Source organism: Charadrius vociferus, unplaced genomic scaffold, assembly GCF_000708025.1.
Source record: "Charadrius vociferus isolate BGI_N301 unplaced genomic scaffold, ASM70802v2 scaffold39, whole genome shotgun sequence".
Lineage (NCBI taxonomy): Eukaryota > Metazoa > Chordata > Aves > Charadriiformes > Charadriidae > Charadrius > Charadrius vociferus.
The window spans coordinates 5,733,382-5,752,557 of NW_009650188.1; the positions used below are offsets into that span (position 1 = coordinate 5,733,382).

Here is a 19,176-nt window from a genome sequence, read left to right on the forward strand (position 1 = left end):
AAAGCAGAAAAGGCATTAAAAACTCTACAAGGGTGATTAAGAGCAGGGACTCTTCATCTTCTGGAAAGACGCTGCAAGATTTTGGCTTGTTTAACCTACTGTGTGCTAGGACTGCTATCTAGGATTGCTTTCTAAGAGTAAAAGGGGATGACAAGCATCCAGGAACAGAAAGAGGTCATGTTGACTGTGAGCATGTTTGGGTGGCCAATGAGAAGATGGTTACTGTTACTATGAGATGCTGGGACTTCAGGTAGTTGCTCCCTATCTCTCTCTCTCACACACACACAAATAAGATAGCATTTTTCATCATCCTGTACAGGACCTTTTGCTGAAGACACAGACCCAAGGTGAGGTGCAGGAACCACAGAGGAGGAAAGGCTGTGGGCAGTCTCGCATACCTGAGCCTAAGGGAGCATCCTCATGCCTGTGTCAGCTTTCTCTCACCTGAGCTGCACAGAAAGTGAAGAAGGAGCACCTCACATCTCATCTGTTTCTTTTTTTGGAAGGACCCACTCCCAGAGAGCACAAGGAGCAGTTCTTTCTAGCTAGCAGGAGAATCACAGGTTGAATCACCCCAACCATCTGGACTGCTCTTCCACATGAGCCCATCCTACTGCAAACACATTGCCCCAGAGCTGAGTTAAAGAACATGGTTTAGAAAGACCCGAAGCTCCCAAAATACCGGAGGATCCATTGCTAAGCTCTGCTACTCAACCATCAAACACCTCTCTAGCAAACAGCACCTCATTTCCCTTTGCTTGCAGCCCATGCCTTGCAGCAGAGACGCACAACACAGCCATCGAGTTTGGGAAATAACTGCTGCACCGCCTGTTGACCACAACATTTCCTTCCTGGGGACTTGCCCCCTGCAACATCACCCTTTCTCCCACACTTCAGTCGACAAAGAGCTGAGCTAGGCAGAATTGGTGAGCAAAAACGATCATTTGCATTGAAATGAGCTTATAAAAAAAAAAAAAATCAGCAAAACCCAAAGCTATTTTTGGTGTATAAACTTCATTTACATTTTCCTTTTTGGTAAAAATCCCAAATTTTCAGCATACAACATTCCAAAATACCATCCCCACCCCCCCTTTTCCTTTTATCCTCAATCATAATAACAACTAGTGCTTGACAAAGACTGCCTATTTTTAATTTCCTTTGCAAACTGACTCCAGGCTGCCTGTGATTTTCTCCTGCCTGGTCATTATTCAAAGCAAAATGAGCAGCAAACCTATTTCTGCAAGGAATTCTTTGTCTGCAGATTCTTCAGGAGCGGTTTGTTTTGCATGTACGAGGCTGGAAATCCTAGTTGTTTTGGTTGGACATGTGAGTCACGCAGGGCTTTTCTGGATCCACGTTACTCTAGAACTGCGGTTCTGGTTAAGGAAATATTCAGGCTTGGAGTCAGCACGGGCTTTTTGGGGATACCCCTTGCCAGTGAAATCCTTTTGCTAGAACATTCTTCCTGGGCTGGCCAAGAAGAAGCAGGAAAGGAAGGAAATGGGTTATTCTGCAGCGCTTGTTCCCTGGCATCACCCTGGCTGCAGGGAACCGTACCCAAGGATGCTTGCTCTGGTGTCTCTGCTCAGCCAGCAAGTCCTGACCCACCTCAGAGCAAACATGAATTCAAAGCCATCCGACTTTGTGCTGGAGTGAGTCTCCACTGCCAGGAGCTCTCCTGCAAGGAGCAGGAGGTTCATGCTGGGGGCAGGGGGCCTTACCTCACATGACTGGATGCAGTGAATGACAGAGGGATCCGGATACCACCGCAGCCTGCCCGTGCACACGATATGCTAAGGAGGGAAGTAGAAAAGAGCTGTTAGGTGAGGCATCAGAGGGAGGGCAACAGCCACCAGTGCTCTCTGGAGGTACAGGGTCTTCCACAATACTGCATTGCTCGTCAGAGTGCAGAACAGCAGCGGTACCTGCAAGACCCTCTCTGCACCTTTGCCCAGTGGGAAACGCTTTGAAGCCCATCAAACTCAAGGTGGGTGCAGCTGGTTCCCTCACAAACCAGGCTACATTTTTCAAGGCGGAGGGTAAGTAGACACCTGTGTGTGTATATGTAGATGTATATAGATGCACAACTGAGGACAACAGAAAATGGCAGGGACCACCAGAGAAGTGAATTTGACTGGTAGTGCCACCTCATGGTTGCTGACTTGGCCACAGGCTGCTGCTGAGAGAAAGCAACCCCAGGGCCGCAACAGGCCGAGTCTGCCATCACTTCTCTGCATGATGCTGGATTCATCAGCTTCTCACACGTACAGGATAGGGGGCTCAGCCCGTCGTTGCTCGGCACCTACATTAACTTGCTCATTGACCTCTGCTCAGACTCCGAGAACCAGTGTCCCGGGAGGACTCGCCTCCCCAGACCTGGCCTGAAGCAGATACACCAGACTCACGTTCACTCGCAGGGCTGAGGTTATCACTGGTATTTATGAGGCACAAATTCAGCTGTTGCAGCCAACTGGACACAAGAGCAAGATGTGAAGGGCTCAGTTTCATCGTGCTGGAACGTGCTGTCCCGCTCATTCAGCAGGGGTTTGTGGGGAGCACTCATGATTACACAGAGGGAAGAAAAGCCCCACCGCACATGTAATTTCCTCCTTGTAAAGCTCAGGCAGACTTTGAAATCTGAGGCCCCATAAAATGACGGCTGGACTGTGAAAGTGTCCTAGGATGCCCTTCACAGTGCTGGAGTTGCACAGAGGGGCACGTATGTTTTCTCCTAGCCTCCCATTTGGAATGTGCAGCAGCAGGCAGACCAGCTCCAGCATTCCCGGGTGGCACGGCAGCTGCAGATGGGCAGCTCTTCCCATGCAGACCTGCTGCACGTCCTTCTGCTGCATGTTCAGTCAAAGCTGTGATGGGGCTGGGGCAGGATGAGGTCCTGGCCATCCTCAGCCAGTGCAGGGAAGGCACACCCAGAGGCAGCTGCCATCAGATGGGGCAGAGGCTGGGGATGCTGGCTGAGCTAGCCAGTTCCTGCTCAGCCTGGGGGATGTTTGCATCCTAACCCCACTGCAGCGTTTCATGTGTGGTTGTTGGGCAACTTGAATGGCATTTTGCATACTCATATTCTAGGCTTGGAAATAAGGGCAGAGGGACAAACCTGCTCAGCTGTGGGGTGCAATCAGAGCTGAAAGGAAAACAGGACTGTATCATCCCCGAGTGGCCTCTGCGTGTTTCGCCCCATCCTCTCCATCACCTCAGGAGCATGGCAGCTCCCAGGAATGGCAAGCTGTTGGAGGCTTGGAGGAGCAAAGCAGGGAGCAGAGGCAGGAGCCGGGGCAGAGAGGAAAACAAGACAGTCCAGGGAGAGAGCTCCTGGCAAGGGGGAGAGCAGCTTCTTAAAATAACACCTCCCCTCCCTCCTCCTCCTCTCTGCAAAATGCCTCCCTTGCACGAGAGCCCGCAGCGGCGGTGAAAGGGAAGCCGAACACCACTGCCTTGATGGGCCAAGCCATCCGATCCCTCAAAGGCGAGGACTCCTTCCAAGGCTCGTGCTTAACCACCCCACATGCGCCGGGTGTCCTCACCCCCCGGCAGTGATCCGTCATGGGTCTGATTCAAGGCGACGTACAGTAGTATCCACAGGCACGATGCTGGGCCTCCTGCGGGTTCCCAGGAGGAGGGGAAAGCATTTGGATGGGAGTGCTGGCTCCTGGGAAGATTGTTTGCTTTTCTTTGTTCCACGTCCTTCCTTATGCATCTCGTTTTTATTTTAAGAAATATTACCCAGGCGGAGATGCTTTTTTGGAAAGTCGTGCCATGAGGATCCAAACTATTTGAGCTATTTGAGCTGTTTTGCCTACAAAATGAGTAAGAGATGGGGAGGGAAAGGCTCCCCTGTTCCAGCAGCAGAAGCAACCGGCTGGCCAGCGGGTCCTGGCAGCCAGAGACACCTTTCAGCTGACAGTGCCCTGCTTCCTCCCTGGCAGGGAGATGCCTGCCTGGCGTTGCATCTCTGCTGCCAGGTAGTCAGGGACCCAGACTCATGATGTGCCAGGGGCAGCTTTTGCTCTCCCAGAACACTAGCTGACAATAACAGCAGCTTAGCAGGTTTAGCCATCCAGCACATCCTGAAAAATCAGGGGGATTCCTGCACTTAACTTTATTCCTTGTGGTATCCTGCAAGTCCTTGAAAGCTGGCTTGGGAGCTGATAACTTATCCTGAACTTTGGTACCAGGAGAGCAGGAGGCTGTGCAGGAGCGTCCACAGGGTAGGGAAGAGGAGGAAGAAGCGGTGAGAGGGAGGAGGACCTTGGCACTGGAAACTGGTTATGGGGAACAGCAGGTACCTCCAGAGCACGCAGCCTGGACAGGTCTTTGGAGAGGGCCATCCAGCCCCAAGTTCACTTATGCTGCTTGTCTTTTTAAGTCTTACCCTTCTTCACCCAAGGCAAAGAGATTTTGGTTAAAAAACACCAGATGGACAGTAGGGGGGTCCCCTCTATGCTTCCAGTGAACCCTCTGCTAGAGGAACCCACCTCCCCATTTACCTGGACTCTGGTGGGCTGCAGACGGTGATCCATAGTCTCAGCAGTTACGTTTTCAGGCAGTATGACGGGGTCACTGGGAGGTATGATACAGGAAGGTATGCAGACAGCACCTGCAGGAAGAGAGAAAACCGTGATTGAGGACTTCATCAGGAATCAGGCAATGATGTTTTACAGGAGGGCACTAGACCCAAACATGTAGATTCCTCACTGAGGGTAGAGGTGGACATAGAGGAGGCCCTTTTTCTCCTAATCTGGGATGACAATTCCTTTCCCAAATCCTGCATTATGCCAAAGCCTGCAGGAGTTGTGGCCAATTTTCTTCTCCCAGGTGAGAGGAAAATTGAAGACACCCTAAGAGATAGATTCAAGCCCTAATGGCAGGACATGGGACCTAGCATGAAAATGAGTTTGACCTACATGCTATGGGATGTTTGTCGACATGTTAGAAAGCATCTTTCATAGTTTGTCTACCACACTGAATTCCCACTGCCTTCCTATGACCTAGGAAGAAAAAAGTTGCAAAAACCACCTTGGAAAACCAGGTGGATCCCAGCCTTAACCCCAGCCTCACATCAGGTTTGTCCAAAGCTCAACCTTAGCAGGCCCTGCCCTTAAACTTTCCTCGTCCTGTTTTGATCAGACCCAGATAACTGGTGTGTTTTCTTCAGAGTGATATGCGTTTTGCTCAAGTGCCCTGTCCAGTGGGATGCCAGATGAGATGCAACGACTGTGACTGAGCATTGCAGCTTGTCCTGAAAGCACAAAGTGACCAAGTCCTGGAAAAAGAAATGGATGATGTGGTCCCTCATCTGGTGAAAGTGCCCTGTTACACACTATTGTCACTGCGGCTTTTATCTAGGACCTGCCACATTAACTCTGCAAACAGTAACTACTCAGCAGTAGTAACAAGTGGAGAGACCTCGGGGGCTTTGGAGGGCTAGAGATTAGGAAAATTACTGCAAGGGGCTGGGTTTGCCCTGTAGATGAGTCCCTGCTCCTGAAAAGACAGATGCTTACACTGGAGCCAGCTTTAGCTTTGAGTCTTGCCCATAAGTACAACCAGGGCATGCACAAGGCTAAAGACACCCCTGGCTCTGTGTTTAGAAAGAGGATGGAAGAGAAAACAGGTTTTTTTTCACAGATTTAGAGGGGATTGGTACAAGAAGAGTCATCATGACCTTCAGCTTTTTGAGAGGGCTAAGTCAACATAAGGTTTGGTTTTCTGTTTAGCTTTCATCTGCCCTCACCTATGCCATGCCCCTGCTCGCACTTGTACTCCAAGAAATTCAGCTCTGGGGGTGCTGGGCAGGTGCCCCGTAAGCTCTCGCACAGTTTGAACTCCTCTGTCCATAAGCCTTCCTTGGTGCAGATGATGGGAACCTGCAAAGCAGAGGGAGAGCAGCCGGTGTTACTACTGGCAATGGTAGGGCTCACCCTGCTTGGCCACTGCCCAGCTCTGGGAGGAGCAAAATGCAAGGAGCACCCTCCTGCCAGTCAAGTCCAGAGGGAAGTTCTCCGAGGCAGCCGTATTGTAGCCATCTGGTCCAGCCTATGTGTGCTTTACACTACTGACCAGAAAGCAAATTGTTTTCCAGCTGCTGCTGGATCCCACTAGAGGGAATCAACTGTACTTCTTTTGACAAGACCCTTCCAGCAGGTTGGATGCAAAACTTGGATTGAAGAGCCTGGCAGGCAGCAACCTCCATCCCCAGGCAAGTCCCTTGGTTAGCAAGCCTGCTGCAGCAAAGTTGCCCATCATCCCAAGTGAATGCATTTGCAGCAGCTCCCAAAACCTGCTAGAAACCCTCTACTTTTGCTTTCCAACTCTTTTCACGCAAGACAAGCAGGCTTACTTGGGACCACCCCTTTTATAGAAGGGTCACCAGGCAGCAGTTGAGCATGCCCAGGCAGTGGTGCACTCTGTGATGTGGCTGGTACCCAGCAAGAAAAGCTTTGGGTTTGCAGGGCAACAGCTGTTTGATAGTACAAGGGCATTTGGCCCTAGAGATGGCCAAGCTGCCCTGGGGCCCCTCTGCACCGTGGGGTAGAGGGATCCCTGCTGTTTTCAGGTACACTGAAGCATGACACTTGGCTGATCTCTGCCTCTCCCCTATGTCACTCACCTGTTGTCCCTGTGGCTCGCAGTTGAGGACACACTGGCTGTCCAGCTCAAAGCCCTGGGTGCAGTTGTACATGCCCTCGAAGACAGGAGGGGGTGGCTCGCACACCACAGGGATACAGCGCCCCTCTTCCCACTGCCCGCTCTCCAGGCACTGGACCTTCAGGAACTTCCTGGGGAAACACAGATGCCAGACTGGGCTGCAGCACCACAAACAAACCCCACCTTGGCTGTACCAAGCATCCCACAGAGGCAGGAGCAGCCTAGGAGACGTCTCCTGGAGCATAACCAAGCCCCTGTGTGGGATTTTCCTATGCCATCCCACCCCTCACCAGAGGCAGGTCCTCCTGAAGCGACAGCCCATGCTTAAGCAAGACCTTTTCTTCCTCTCTCTGTGGGGATCACGCTGATTCAGGAACACTGGATGCTTTTTCCTTGCACTCACCACCCCATTGCTCCTCTCCTCTCATTGTACCCTTAAATCATGCCTCTCTGCCCCACAGCCCCTGCGGGTCCTGGGCTGCTTTGTCCCATCGCCAGTAGCTACATATTTTGCTCGATAGAGTGAGCCTCCACCAGTAAATCCTGCTGGCCTGCACCCAGCTACTCCTGAGGCTCCTCTTTGTACTCCAGCCAGATCTGTCAATCCCGCTCTCGCTGAGGGGCTGTCGTACTGCAGCAGACCAATACCATCCTGTGCTGCTAAAACAGCCCAGGCACAAACTACTTGCCAAAAAAATGATGAAAAAAGAAAGGAAGAAAAAGTCCAGGAGCGAAGCCCACCCGCTTTTCAGTCTCCTGGCCTTGGCAGCGATAGAGACACCGCATCTTTTACATAGAGGCATCAAAACCCCACGAGGCATCGGGCTGGCTGGGGACTGCTCTCCCAGAAGAGGGCATGTCATCACGACCCCAGACTTTGACACACAGGTTTTGACAGTGCTGATGAGCTTTACCTGAGCCAGTGCTGATTGCTCCATCCTTAATTATACTCCCCCCCGCCTTCCGTCCTGTCCTTCTTTACCAGACAGCCTGCTCCAGCTGCTTGCCCCTGCCCTCTCCCACCACCGGTGCCAGCAGGCAGGGCTCCAGGCGCCGCATTATGGAGTTTATAGCATGCCACAGGTACACAGAGGAGAGTTTAACTGGGTTAGAGAAACTCCTGGAGGGAGGCGCTAAATTGCCCCTTGTTCTGAGCAGCAGCAGACATTGCATGGGGCCACCCAGCTGCCCCCAACACATGCTGCAGCATCACACAGCCCAGAGTGACAAGGGAACCCCATCTACACCTTACTCCCAGACCTGGGGCAGGAGTTGGTGGCCATCCCTATCACATTTCTGCTGGGAACTCCCGTATGAGAAGTTTGAGAGCTTTTTGAAACGTTATAATCTTTTTAAATATTTGCAGCTCTTAGAGATTCCCCTTCTCCCTTCAGAAATCAGGGATCTGTTTTTCCTAAAGACTGTAAAGTGGAACAGTGGGTTCCTGCTGTGGTAAATTCAGACTCCAGCAGGTAATGTGGAGGTACGGGATGGGATGGGATGTGGCAGGTCCCTCGGCACAGAGCTCTGCACCAACCTTCCCACCAGACCATGTTGGGAGCGTGGGTGGCCACGGTGTGTGCACCTCAGCAGCAAGTGATGCTGCAAAGTCACCTCAAGAACAGTAGCCTTGAATTGACTGAAGGGAACTGCAATTAAATACTATTTTGGAAGGGTATTGAGGAGGAGCAACTCCGGATCCCATTGTGGGCATCTGTGGTTTCAGCCCACCCCTAATTTAACTTTCCCTTTCCACCGGGATTATGGTCACTGCCTTTCAAAGACATCCTTATCAGACCTTGTCTCCTCCTATGTCTGTTTGAATGCTTTGCATTGCCCACCTTTAAAGGTGAAGAAGATGCACGCCAAGATGTACTGATCAGTGTTGAATGTCCAGGACCTCAAGCAGCATTTTCCTTTTCTTGAATTGCCTGGCACTCGCTGGGGGTTCAGCTGGTGACATTACAGCAACAGGAGCAAACTGGTGGTGCAAAGATTCACTGCAAGAGCAATACCTCAGGCACTGGGCAAACTCCTTTACAGACCAGGAGCATCCCAGCCACGTGCTGCTTCTCACTCCTCCGCTGGCTGCCGGGGTATAATCGATGCAGCCACTGTAGCTTCGAATCGCTGGCAGAGACTCTTTCTCCAGGAGCCATGGGAAGACTTGGGGAGAGGGGCCGAGCATGGGGAGGACATGCCGTGGTGAGCTGCAGTTTGCACAGGTGCACGCTGTGGTTCAGAGCCCCATCGTCTTCACCGGGGCTCCTTGTCTTGATGTGGTGTTGGAGTGACCCCAGCATGAGGTCAGTACCGTGCACAGCCTCCCCCATCTCTCCCCAGACCTGCACGCCCCCCTAGACCTGGGGGAGAAACCACCTTGCTCTGGAGGCTCACCCCATGGCCAGCATCTGTGCTGGGGAACATCAAACAGGGCTAGCCTGGGCTGACCCCAGGGTAGAAGGTGGCGTGTGGACGACTGCCGCACATATGAAGTGAGTAGTTTATATTAAGGCATGGAGAAGGGAAGGGAGAGGCTTTTTAAATAAAATAAAATAATAAAAAAAAAGTATATATAGGAAAAAAAACACAACCTCACAGCAGCTTGAAATTTCCACACCCCCCGATTTCTTCTGATCTGGGCTAGCGGCATTTCTCAAGGATTAACAAGGAAGCCAGGAAAATCAGAGTCAAAGCTTCCCCCTCCAACCGGGCAAGCGGATGCCTAATGGGTAGAGGAGGCAGGGGAGACTTCTGAGGCCAGCAAGGGCTGCGTCTGACATGAAGGCATGAGCGTTCACCCGGCTCTGGGAGCTGAGCACGCAGGGGCCTGGCCAGAATCCAGCCACGTACTGGGGTGGCGAGCTTGGGGGAACTGGGTCTGCTGTACAGGAACTGTGATAAATGAGCCTAAAGCCTCATCTCTCATGGCAGAAGACTGGCAGCTTCAAAAAGAATAGGGGGGAAGCAGGGAGATTTGCCAGTAAATTGAAAGAAAGCAACATCAGCTTTGTAGGACCTCCGCTGCTGTGCTCCAAACAGCTTGGGCAACCTGGGCTGTAAATCTTCATCAGAGACCTTAGAGGTGGAAGTGACACAGGAGTCCAGTTGACAGCCTGTGTTTTCTTTACCTAGCTGCTTGGCTCCCTCAGCTGCATGGGTGTTTGCCTTTTATCTGGAAGGGGCCAGATGTGGGCAGAAGCAACGAGCACCCCGTGCCTTTGCACCCACCACAAATGTACAGTGGCCCAGTGCCCTGCTAAACCCTGATGCTTCTGGGTTAGGCTGTCCTGCTTTGCCACTGCAATCTTTCTGATTTGTTTCCAGCCCCGGGTCTGCTAACTCCTTCCAGTCTGTTTTCTCCTCCACACTCTCCTGCCTCCTCTCCCTCTTTCATAGTCTCCATAGTCTTTGAATCGGGAGAGGAGGCGGAGGGGCTGACAGCTCCATGGAAGCTCATCACGGGGCTGGGCTCTCTTGTGGCTCCCCTGATCTCTGGACAAAATGCAGGCTGAGATTTTCAAAGCTGCCTCTAAAGACCTGGGTGCCTGGTTCAACTTTGCTTCATTCCCTCAAGCTAGCAGAAGGGGCTCAACTCCTCACAAAAGTAGCTTTGAGATCCCAAAATCTCTCTCCAAGGAACCATCCCCCACTGGACAAGTGAAACAACTGTTCTGCAGGGTCTGACCTTTTTGGTCCCCAAACTGAGAGCATCCCACCAGCATTAGAGTGCACTTCTAAAGGATGTCCTAGATATTCCTGTTGGAAAGCTGCTTAAGATGGCACTTTGCATTGGAAGCAACAGCAGGTACAACTGTGGGGGTGATGCCCGTTTTCCCCAAAGTATCTGACTTCTGACTTTCAGCCTGGCTTTTTTCAATGGTGCAGCCCTGGATGATGCCAAACGTTGCTTTTTGGCAGTTCATTGCTTTGTGCAATCCAGGTGGGTGGGTTGGTGCTGCCATTAGACAGATGTTGCCCAAAACCAGAGACCTCCCAACACGTGCATTTGTGCTTTGTGATAAGTTCCCCTTGTTACTGTTATTTTGGGGCGAGATGTGAAATAGCTTGGCAGATGGAAACCAGGCTGTTATGTGGGCTCTCCAGGCTGAAAACAGATTTCCTTTAAGAAGAGTCAAAGAAGATTTACCCCTCATGTCAGCATTGTCAGTCAGATGATCCTGCCAGCAGAAAGGCAGCAAATCTCTGGCAGGATCTTGATTACACAACCAACATTTCCTCTAGGATCCCTTGTTGACAAGCAGTGATTTCTGAAGGGCCTTTCCTCACTCAGGTTAATAGATAAAAGCATCTTCTCCGAGACAACAAATTTCTTTATCCCCTTTCTCTTCCACTTATGCTATGGGAAATGGCTTTCAACTAAGATTGCAGGAGCCTTCTAAGTAACCTCACCACCCCTGCAGTAAAATTCAACTAAGGAAACAGAAATGAGGGAATCATACAAGCATCTGTGTCCAAGAGCATCTCATCTTAGACAGAGACAGCTGGATCCCAGCCACGGCTCAGGCCTGCCTAATGTAGGCACCATAGCCCTACCACGCGAGGAGTAAAGCCCCAGGGGCTGGGTCCCCAGTCCAGCTGTAGCGCGATGGTGTCTTAAGAGGTACGTGAGACAGGAATGCACTGCAGAAGGCTGATCAAAAAAACAGCTAGTCAGGAGATGATGCTGAGCCCTGGCTGGGTTGGGTTCCTATTCGCTCACATTACAGCTTAACTGTCCCTCTCCAAGGGGGATCCAGAGCCATCCTTGAAGGAAGGTGCCTATAAGCAGCCCTTGAAGGAAATGACCAAGCTTCATGTAACAGTGCTGTGAGAACATGAGCACGTCTTTCTCATCCTAGCAGAGTGGGCTGATCCCTTAGGAACCCACAGACACACAAAGATGCCTCTACACCTCCCCTGGAGAACAGTCTGAGCCCTATAGCTGTTGGTGAGAATAATTTGAAGGGAGCCTGACTATATTTCCAAGGTTGGGCTAGTTAGCTGCTATAGGGTGTCTTCACTGCCAGTTCTGGATTATGCCTGACTTTTGTCCAGCATCTAGTACACATAAAGTGTCTTGCTTTCTTATGTCCACCAACACATGGACAACACTAAATCCTTTGCAAGGCTGGTGCTTAATGGGTTGATGGACAACAGGGAGACAGTAGATCAAGAACTCAGTTTGCTGAAGCCAGAAGGAACCTGGAAAGACTTCAGAAGACCCCAAAAACTGATGTCTGAGTCATCAGCTGAGACCCTGCTCACTCACCAGAACATCAGCAGCCTGCACCCCACCAGTGCTGGCCCCTTCCAGAGCTCTCCATCACCTTCTCCATCAACTCCCTTTCTCCAAAACTGGTCTGAACAAAGAAAGCAACCTCTCACTCTGGCAGCTCCCACCCTCTGCCTGCCAGGGCTGAAACACCAGAAGGATTTCCAGCAATCGACTGGCCCACTTAAGGGCTAGTAGCTGCTACTCACTACACGTGCCAAGGGGTCTGGGCTCACGCTGAGTATGCACAAAGAGCTCCAGATGAGATGGTACACTGACATTTACACTTCCAAGGAAAGGCTTTTGCTTTGAATCAGGCCACTCGAATAGCAGTTAATGTGGTATGATAAGAAAACAATAAAGTTTCTGCTTCTGTTACTGTTGTTTTGCTTACCATAACAGGATCGTACTCCACCGTCAAAGATGTTAGACAAATTAGTAGTAATGATAACAGCAAACGTGAAAATGCTAGGTTAACATGCATTGCTATGAACATGTAAACCACTTTGCCTGATTTCCCTTGACTTGTTTCACAGCCTGTTCAGACCCATAGGGAAGTTACACACACATCAGAGGAGCCTCGGGAGCTCCCAGAGGGCATCCTTCTTACCAGCAGTTGCTGCAGCATGACAGAGATGGCCTAACTTTGCAAGCTGCATTGATCTGATTGCACGTCCAGTGCCTGAAATGCCACAGGCACGCAAGCTGCTCTGCAGTTTGCAAAGTGGTCTATGTGATCGTATGCCATAATCATGATTTGCTTAGATCCCCTTGGCCCAAGAAATGCTCCTAACACTGCAAAAAGCTGTTTACAGAAACCACTTCCTGCATTACAAGGCAAGAAATTTGGCAACTGTTACCCAGTGCACAACAACGCTACCCCAGAGCAACGTAGAGATGAAGTCTGCATCCAATTAATACTGGAAGGGGACATTAAACAATTAGCACATAATTACCTGATTTGGGCTAGCATCAAGACTCTGGGGAGGACCCAGCCAGTGCCAGGGAATCTTTAGTGACCATACCCAACGGGGAGTCTAGCTGGAGGCGTCGCAGACGAAATGCTGCTTTACCCCCCAGCATCACGATATTGGCTGAGCACAGGGCTAGTGAATCACCAGGAATTTTTCCCCGAAGCATCAGGAAAAATCTTCTCCAATTGAAATGCCAATGCTTGAGATTAAATTTAGCCAAGATGTGCAGGGGGTAGAATGTTAACCCTGACAAAAGGCAGTCATTCATTCTTACAACCCTCAGTGCCTTGATCTACGTTTTACCACTTTTAGGAAAGACAGCAGCTCCAGGAATCTTCCAGCATCTTTTTTACATCTAATTACCTGATAGTCCACAAACACTTCTGCACATGCTTAGTTTTCAGCAACTGACAAGTATATTGAGGTGCACGGGGAAAATTTACATGCTTTAGGTTGAGGCACTTAATGCACACATGCACGCAACAGCAGCTTGTTCCCACCTGCTTTCACCCAAACCAGGTGAATGCCTCTTGTATCTCAAGAAATCTGCAAGGCCAGAGCAAGCTGCCCTGTACCTATCAAATCAGCTCTTCGAGACTGCCAGCAAACCATCACCTCTCCTCCTCGCTCATGCTGGGAGAAGAGGAGGAAGGAAATGGTGATAACAGATCCACCACAGACTTACTTCTTAGGCTTGCCCGCTGCATTCTCGGCCACGTGGTATCCAGGCTTGCACTTGTAGCGACAGACCGAGCCCACGTCATGGTTCCCCTGCAGGCACCGCGGGACCAGGAGCTTGGCATTGGCCACCGCAGGAGGCGCATCGCACTCCAGCTTGCAGTAGGCTTCGGGGAGTGACCAAAGACCATCCTCCAGGCAGGTCAACCACTGGTTTGTTCCTGACCCCAAAAGAGAAGCAGTTTGTTGGGGTTACAGCTGACCTGGGGATGGAGTCCTGCTAAGTGAAGCTCAGAGCAATCAGCAAAAGTCCTCTTGTTAGAGTAGATACTGATGCCAAGGGAGACAACAAATATGAAGACTCTGTTACATGGCTGCTCAGGCTGGGGCAGAAACCAAATTCCTTGAATGCAGACAGAAGTGGGAAAGGAACAACTTCTAGGGAATGGAGAAAGGATCTTTGTTCTGCAAATCCCCCCTCAATTTTCCCTTAAACTTCCCCGCACTGGCGATGCCTCAGGAGAGCCTTCAGTGGGCTGGGGACTTTTGTGTATGACAGCTATCTGTCATATTTAGCTCAGCTCGGCTCCATTCTCCCCAGGTGCTTTTTGCAGCTTGTCCTTACCTTCCCTTAAAAGCCATCATACCCTGTGCTACATGTACACTGCAAGTTGGAAAGTGCCAGCAGGACAGATGTGGGGAAACTTAACTGGTGTGACTGGGAATTCAAACCACACATTACTAAAGACTTGGGTTGAGTATTACAGCCCAACTCTCTGTTGTCCCTCTAGAGAAAAGGAGGGTAGACCCAGCTAACGGATGGCCGAAACTGCACAGCTCAGGATGCTTGTGGTAAGTGTCCAGGACTGCATCACCCACATGGTGTGGATGATGGATGGTTCACTGGGAACTGCTGAGCAAGAAAAAAAAAAGAAAGCTGGACTGAATGAGACTCTTCCTACTGAGGGGCTTGGATCAGCAGGTTCCTGGTGTGGCCAGACTTCTCCATGCTCCCTTCAAGCATTGCTTTCTTTTTATGGGATCACTATTCTGCCTACAACTGCTCTTGGACCGGGGACAAGACCATACCTCCACACAGAGCCTGTGTCCCCAGCGGGCCGGCACTGCCGAGGGTTGCCCCCCGCCTCTGAGCACCACACAGCCGTGTCATCCTTTCCTTGCCTATTCTTAGTATTTATTAGCCTTAAGAGCCTGCCGGTAAGGATGCGAGCCTTCGGGGAGAACAAGCATCAGGCACGTCCCTGCATTGACAGCTCAGCCGAGTCAGCTGGACCTCTGCGAGTTTACCCGCGTGGCTCGGCAGCCTTGGCTGAGCACCACCAGCCACCGTGTCAGCTGCTGGAAGTCACCCAGGGCGCTCCATCAAGGGGACGCCTTCCCACCAAGGGAGCCCATGGCAAACCTCCCATTGACTTCAGCTGGAACAGCCTTGGCTGTGAGTGAAAGATCAGATTAAAGCCCTGCCCTCAGGTGACCCACCTAAGGCAACGGGCATCAGTTTGTGCAGAATTTGGGCTGTCGAGTTGTCATTTGCATGCTACCCTTTGATCAGCTCACGCTGGGGATCTGCTGGCATCCCCCCCCCCCCGCATCATGAAATGAGACCTTAATTCCCTACAGTTTTTGCCCCTTAGATTTAACTTTTAAAAAAAAAAAGTAAATTATTTTCATACGTTTCAGCTATAAATGTCTCCATAAAATAGGGTACCCATTAAAATGATTTGTTGTATGTGATTGTTCAGAGCAAAGGCACTGGTGGAAACTCACATAAAGTCCCAATGCTTGAAGCTGTCAAGGTAATTAGCCCCGAAATCTCATCCAGCTCAGCCTCGTATAGACAGGAACAGTAGCTCTCTTTCTCTGACTTGGCTTAAAAACATTCCTGCGGCTATTGATGGAGTCGGCAGAATGAAAGCCAGGCCATGGCGTGTCTGGGGGACTGCTGTGCGTCTGGGTGGTGAGCATCTCCCAGACTGCTCTGCAGCTGTGGGCATCAGTCTCTACGGGTTTATACAGCCCCAGGACTCCTGAACCACACGCTTTCCCCACAGCCACCAAGCCACTTTTGGCTCACTGCACTCCTGTCTGTCTGTCCGCGCTGGCTGTCTGCAAACTTCCTGCCTCCCCTCATCCCCATAATGCTGGAGGTTACCAGACCTCACCAGCTATCAGGAGAAGACATCCCTACAGCCTGAGGTGGATGGATAATGGCTATCAGCCCAGACATGGGAATCAGAGGGAATTATCCCGACACTATGGTGTCCTCGCACAAGGGTAATGGAGGCCCACTGTGTTAGGAGGTCTCTCAAGAGCCCACCTGGCTGGGAGAAGCCAGGATAACTGGGAAATTCAAAGTTGCAATGCTCTGTTTGAACAGCTTGGGACAGGCATGAAAAGGTGGCATCACAGAGAGAGAGTTAAATCCCTCAAGTACTCCAGACTGTACCTTGAAGCTTGGCTGGGTGGATGCAGGAGAAGGAGCATCTCTGCAGGTAGGTGGTCCCTTTGGGACAGGAGAACTCAGCGTAGTACACATGGGACTGGTCAGGGACACCACAGTTGACAGGGTCGCAAGTCACAGATCTGTCCCACTGCCCCGAGCTGCATGTCAACACCACCTCCTGCTGCAGAGAAAGCAAGACTTCATCAGACCCCTGTGAGTGAGCTTTAATCTACTGGTTTGCCACCTCAACAGAAAGGGCTGAGCCAGGTTTCAGGACAAGGAGAGCTTTCCCCAATTTTTCTTACCCCAATGTGCCCTTTCTCCCCACTCTGGACACTGAGTCATGAAGCATCCACCTGTTCAGGGGGTGATGTCTGGGGTGTGAATGCAGTGAATGGCCCTTGAGGTAACACACAAGACACCTGCACAAGAGTGCGGCGTCTAATGCTTGGTCTGTAAGTGCCTGCCTGCAGAAAACACTACTTGCATGCACATTGTCTGAGCGGTGCCAGAGCACATTAAGGGAAAAACAAAATATCCCTTCAAGATACACAACTTCCTGAGCTACAAGTTATTCTCAGCTCTGTGCGCTGCAATTTTCTCCCCTGCAAGATCAAGTCTTACTTCAGCCGTTGACAGGCACCTGTCCTGTTGATTGTTTTTCCCTAAATGCCCCGATTCACTCACACCTCAGCCCACAGACCCCACCGAAATCAGAGGTTCATATAACCTCGTTTACAAATCCCAATTATGCAGCCTCTCTTACACAGCTAGGGGACTGCATGACAACCTAACCCCCAGCGATTCCACCACTAAACGTGATCAACATGTGCCACAGACTTCATCAAAATGGTGTGCCATGAAATACCTGGTCTAGTGAAAGATGTCCCTAGCCATAGCAGGGGGGATGGACTGGATGATCTTTTAAAGGTCCCTTCCAACTCAAATAGTTCTATGATTTCCATTCCCAGACTGCTAACCCCAGCCCAGCAGTCCTCAGGCAGGGGCTGCAGACCAAAGAGGTATCTTTCAACTAACTGTTCCTGATGTCTCCCCACTTGCTTATTGCTGCTTGTTGGATATGTAACCTGTCCTCCCAGCCAACAGGATTTGATTGAACACGGACATCATGGCTCTGAAGGACATCACTAAATTTGAGTCTCGAACTCTTGGGTGTGCAGCAGGACCATGGTGTAGCTGAATGAGGTGGAGAAGATGCTCAGGTGAGAGCTGTGTGTATTTTCCCAAAATGCCTCAAGATGTGCAGGGTGACACAGCCAAGCCAGAAACATCAGCTGGGGGCTCAGGGCAGGGCACCTGCAAGCTGCCATCTGCTGTGGCAGCCACATGGCAAAGCTCTGTTCAGACGTTTCCCATCTCACTGCCAAATGCAGGATAACTGTCACAAGAGTTAGGTTTATTTTGTGCGGTTTCATTTCGGAAGAGAACCAGAACATTTCATTTTTCCTGGGCATGCCCTGGGCCACAGAGCCATGCAGCCGTGTAATTATTAACCTCCCCGGTGACAACGGGCTGAGCGGTGCATCCCCAGCTGCCCCATTGCACTTCCCAGTGCCCACCTCTCCCCCGGCAAATACCAATGGCTGCAGCATGTGAAGCCTGCCTGCCAGGCATCATGAGCACTTGCAACTCTCCAAGGGGATGAGAGGTCCATCCTGCTGACATCGCCTCCATCTGTCTCTACCCTATGGTAGTTCACTCTTGCTCAGGCTGGCATGGGGACCGGCTCAGCTCTTTCCCCTCCAGAAACAGCCTAAGGATAGGACACACTGTGCCCATGACCCTGCCAAAGTGACTGCCCAGACCCAAGGCAGCTCAGCTCCCAAGGACACATCAGTTCCAGGTCTCCTCAGTCAACATCCAAGAGCCATCCTGGCTTATGGCTTTTACAAGGCATCCCCCAGCCTCTGGAAAGCAGGACAAACTCTTTCACGGTGACCTCTGCACTACCCCGCTAGCATGGGCAGAGTCATTACAATGCAACACAAAGGAAGAAAAGCTCTCGGTTCTGTCTGCTGCCTCTAAATATAGTTATTCTGCAATGACTTTATTTTTTCCTGAGCCACTAACTTCAACTTTAAGAGATAATGTGTCCCAGGGATGTTTAACCCTCCCAGAAATGCCCATCTGGAGAACAGAAATGTCTACCTCCCCATCTGTGGTAATTGGAACATCCCCTGCAGTGGCTTTTCACCCGTCAGCAGAGCTGTGGTCTGCAGGCAGTCAGGAGAACTGCAGTGAGGGAAGGAGAGACATCCCCAGAGCACGACCACCAGCCATCAGCACGGACGTCCAGCACCAGAACCTTCACTGAGCTGAGGCTTGTTGGAAGAGCAGTGAGGAGGTTGGGGCTGGAGGAACAAGGTGTCCTGGGGTCACTCCAACCACCTCAGGGTGATTAAACCTTCCTTAACTAGCACTCAGTCCAATGGGCCATGAGGCCAACCCCACACCTTGAGGTCCACTCACCTGCGTGGATCCCAGGCTCTTCCCATTGCTGGAATGGAGGATGAAGCCCTTTTCACAGGCGACAGTACACACCATGTGCCTTGGGCCATCAGAGGTGCAGTTGAGGGTGGTAGCATGAGCAAGCAGAGGCTGCGTGCAGCTTCCTGATCCTGTACAGGCACCGTGGACACAGCTATGGAGAAGAGAGAAGGAATCAGCAAGTGGGTCCCAAGGCTTATGCAGTAAGGAGGGGTTCTCTCTGGGTGACACCTGTGTGGGATGCTCAGCGGGTCATAGATGCCTACAGAGATGCACACCTTTCCCTCAGTCCCAGTTTATTCCAGGTTTGAAGTCTTCTGATGATGCTAGGAGGTACTTTTTCCCAGCTCTGCCTTGGCTGGACCTTGGCCCAACCCCAGCCCACAACTTCCTACAGAGCATCATGTCCTTCCAAGCTGATGAAAGGAGGCACAGCCCAACAATGCTTCTTCCTAAATCCATGCTCTCTGATGGGGATACTCCAGCTCCTCTGCCCCAGGGTGCACAGGCTGCATTGCATAGAGCCTGGCACCAGAGGGGCTGGTGGTGCTTGGTGTAGGTGGACCAAGGGAGCAAGAGGAAGGAGATGATGGGGAGAGGGCAGGCAGATG

At 51.2% G+C, this 19,176-nt stretch overlaps 1 protein-coding gene across 1 annotated transcript in view; it reads right to left on the reverse strand.

Moving 5' to 3' along the window:
- The window catches only part of PAPPA2 (pappalysin 2), a 90,914-nt gene that overhangs the window by 14,243 nt on the left and 57,495 nt on the right, over positions 1-19,176 (reverse strand). Inside the window, exons 16-22 of the mRNA XM_009892944.1 lie at positions 18,548-18,719; positions 16,061-16,238; positions 13,601-13,814; positions 6,629-6,797; positions 5,753-5,885; positions 4,506-4,615; positions 1,722-1,793 (exon numbers count right to left, since the gene is read on the reverse strand). Coding sequence (XP_009891246.1) covers positions 1,722-1,793; positions 4,506-4,615; positions 5,753-5,885; positions 6,629-6,797; positions 13,601-13,814; positions 16,061-16,238; positions 18,548-18,719 — 1,048 coding nt within the window. The remainder of the gene's footprint in view (positions 1-1,721; positions 1,794-4,505; positions 4,616-5,752; positions 5,886-6,628; positions 6,798-13,600; positions 13,815-16,060; positions 16,239-18,547; positions 18,720-19,176) is intronic.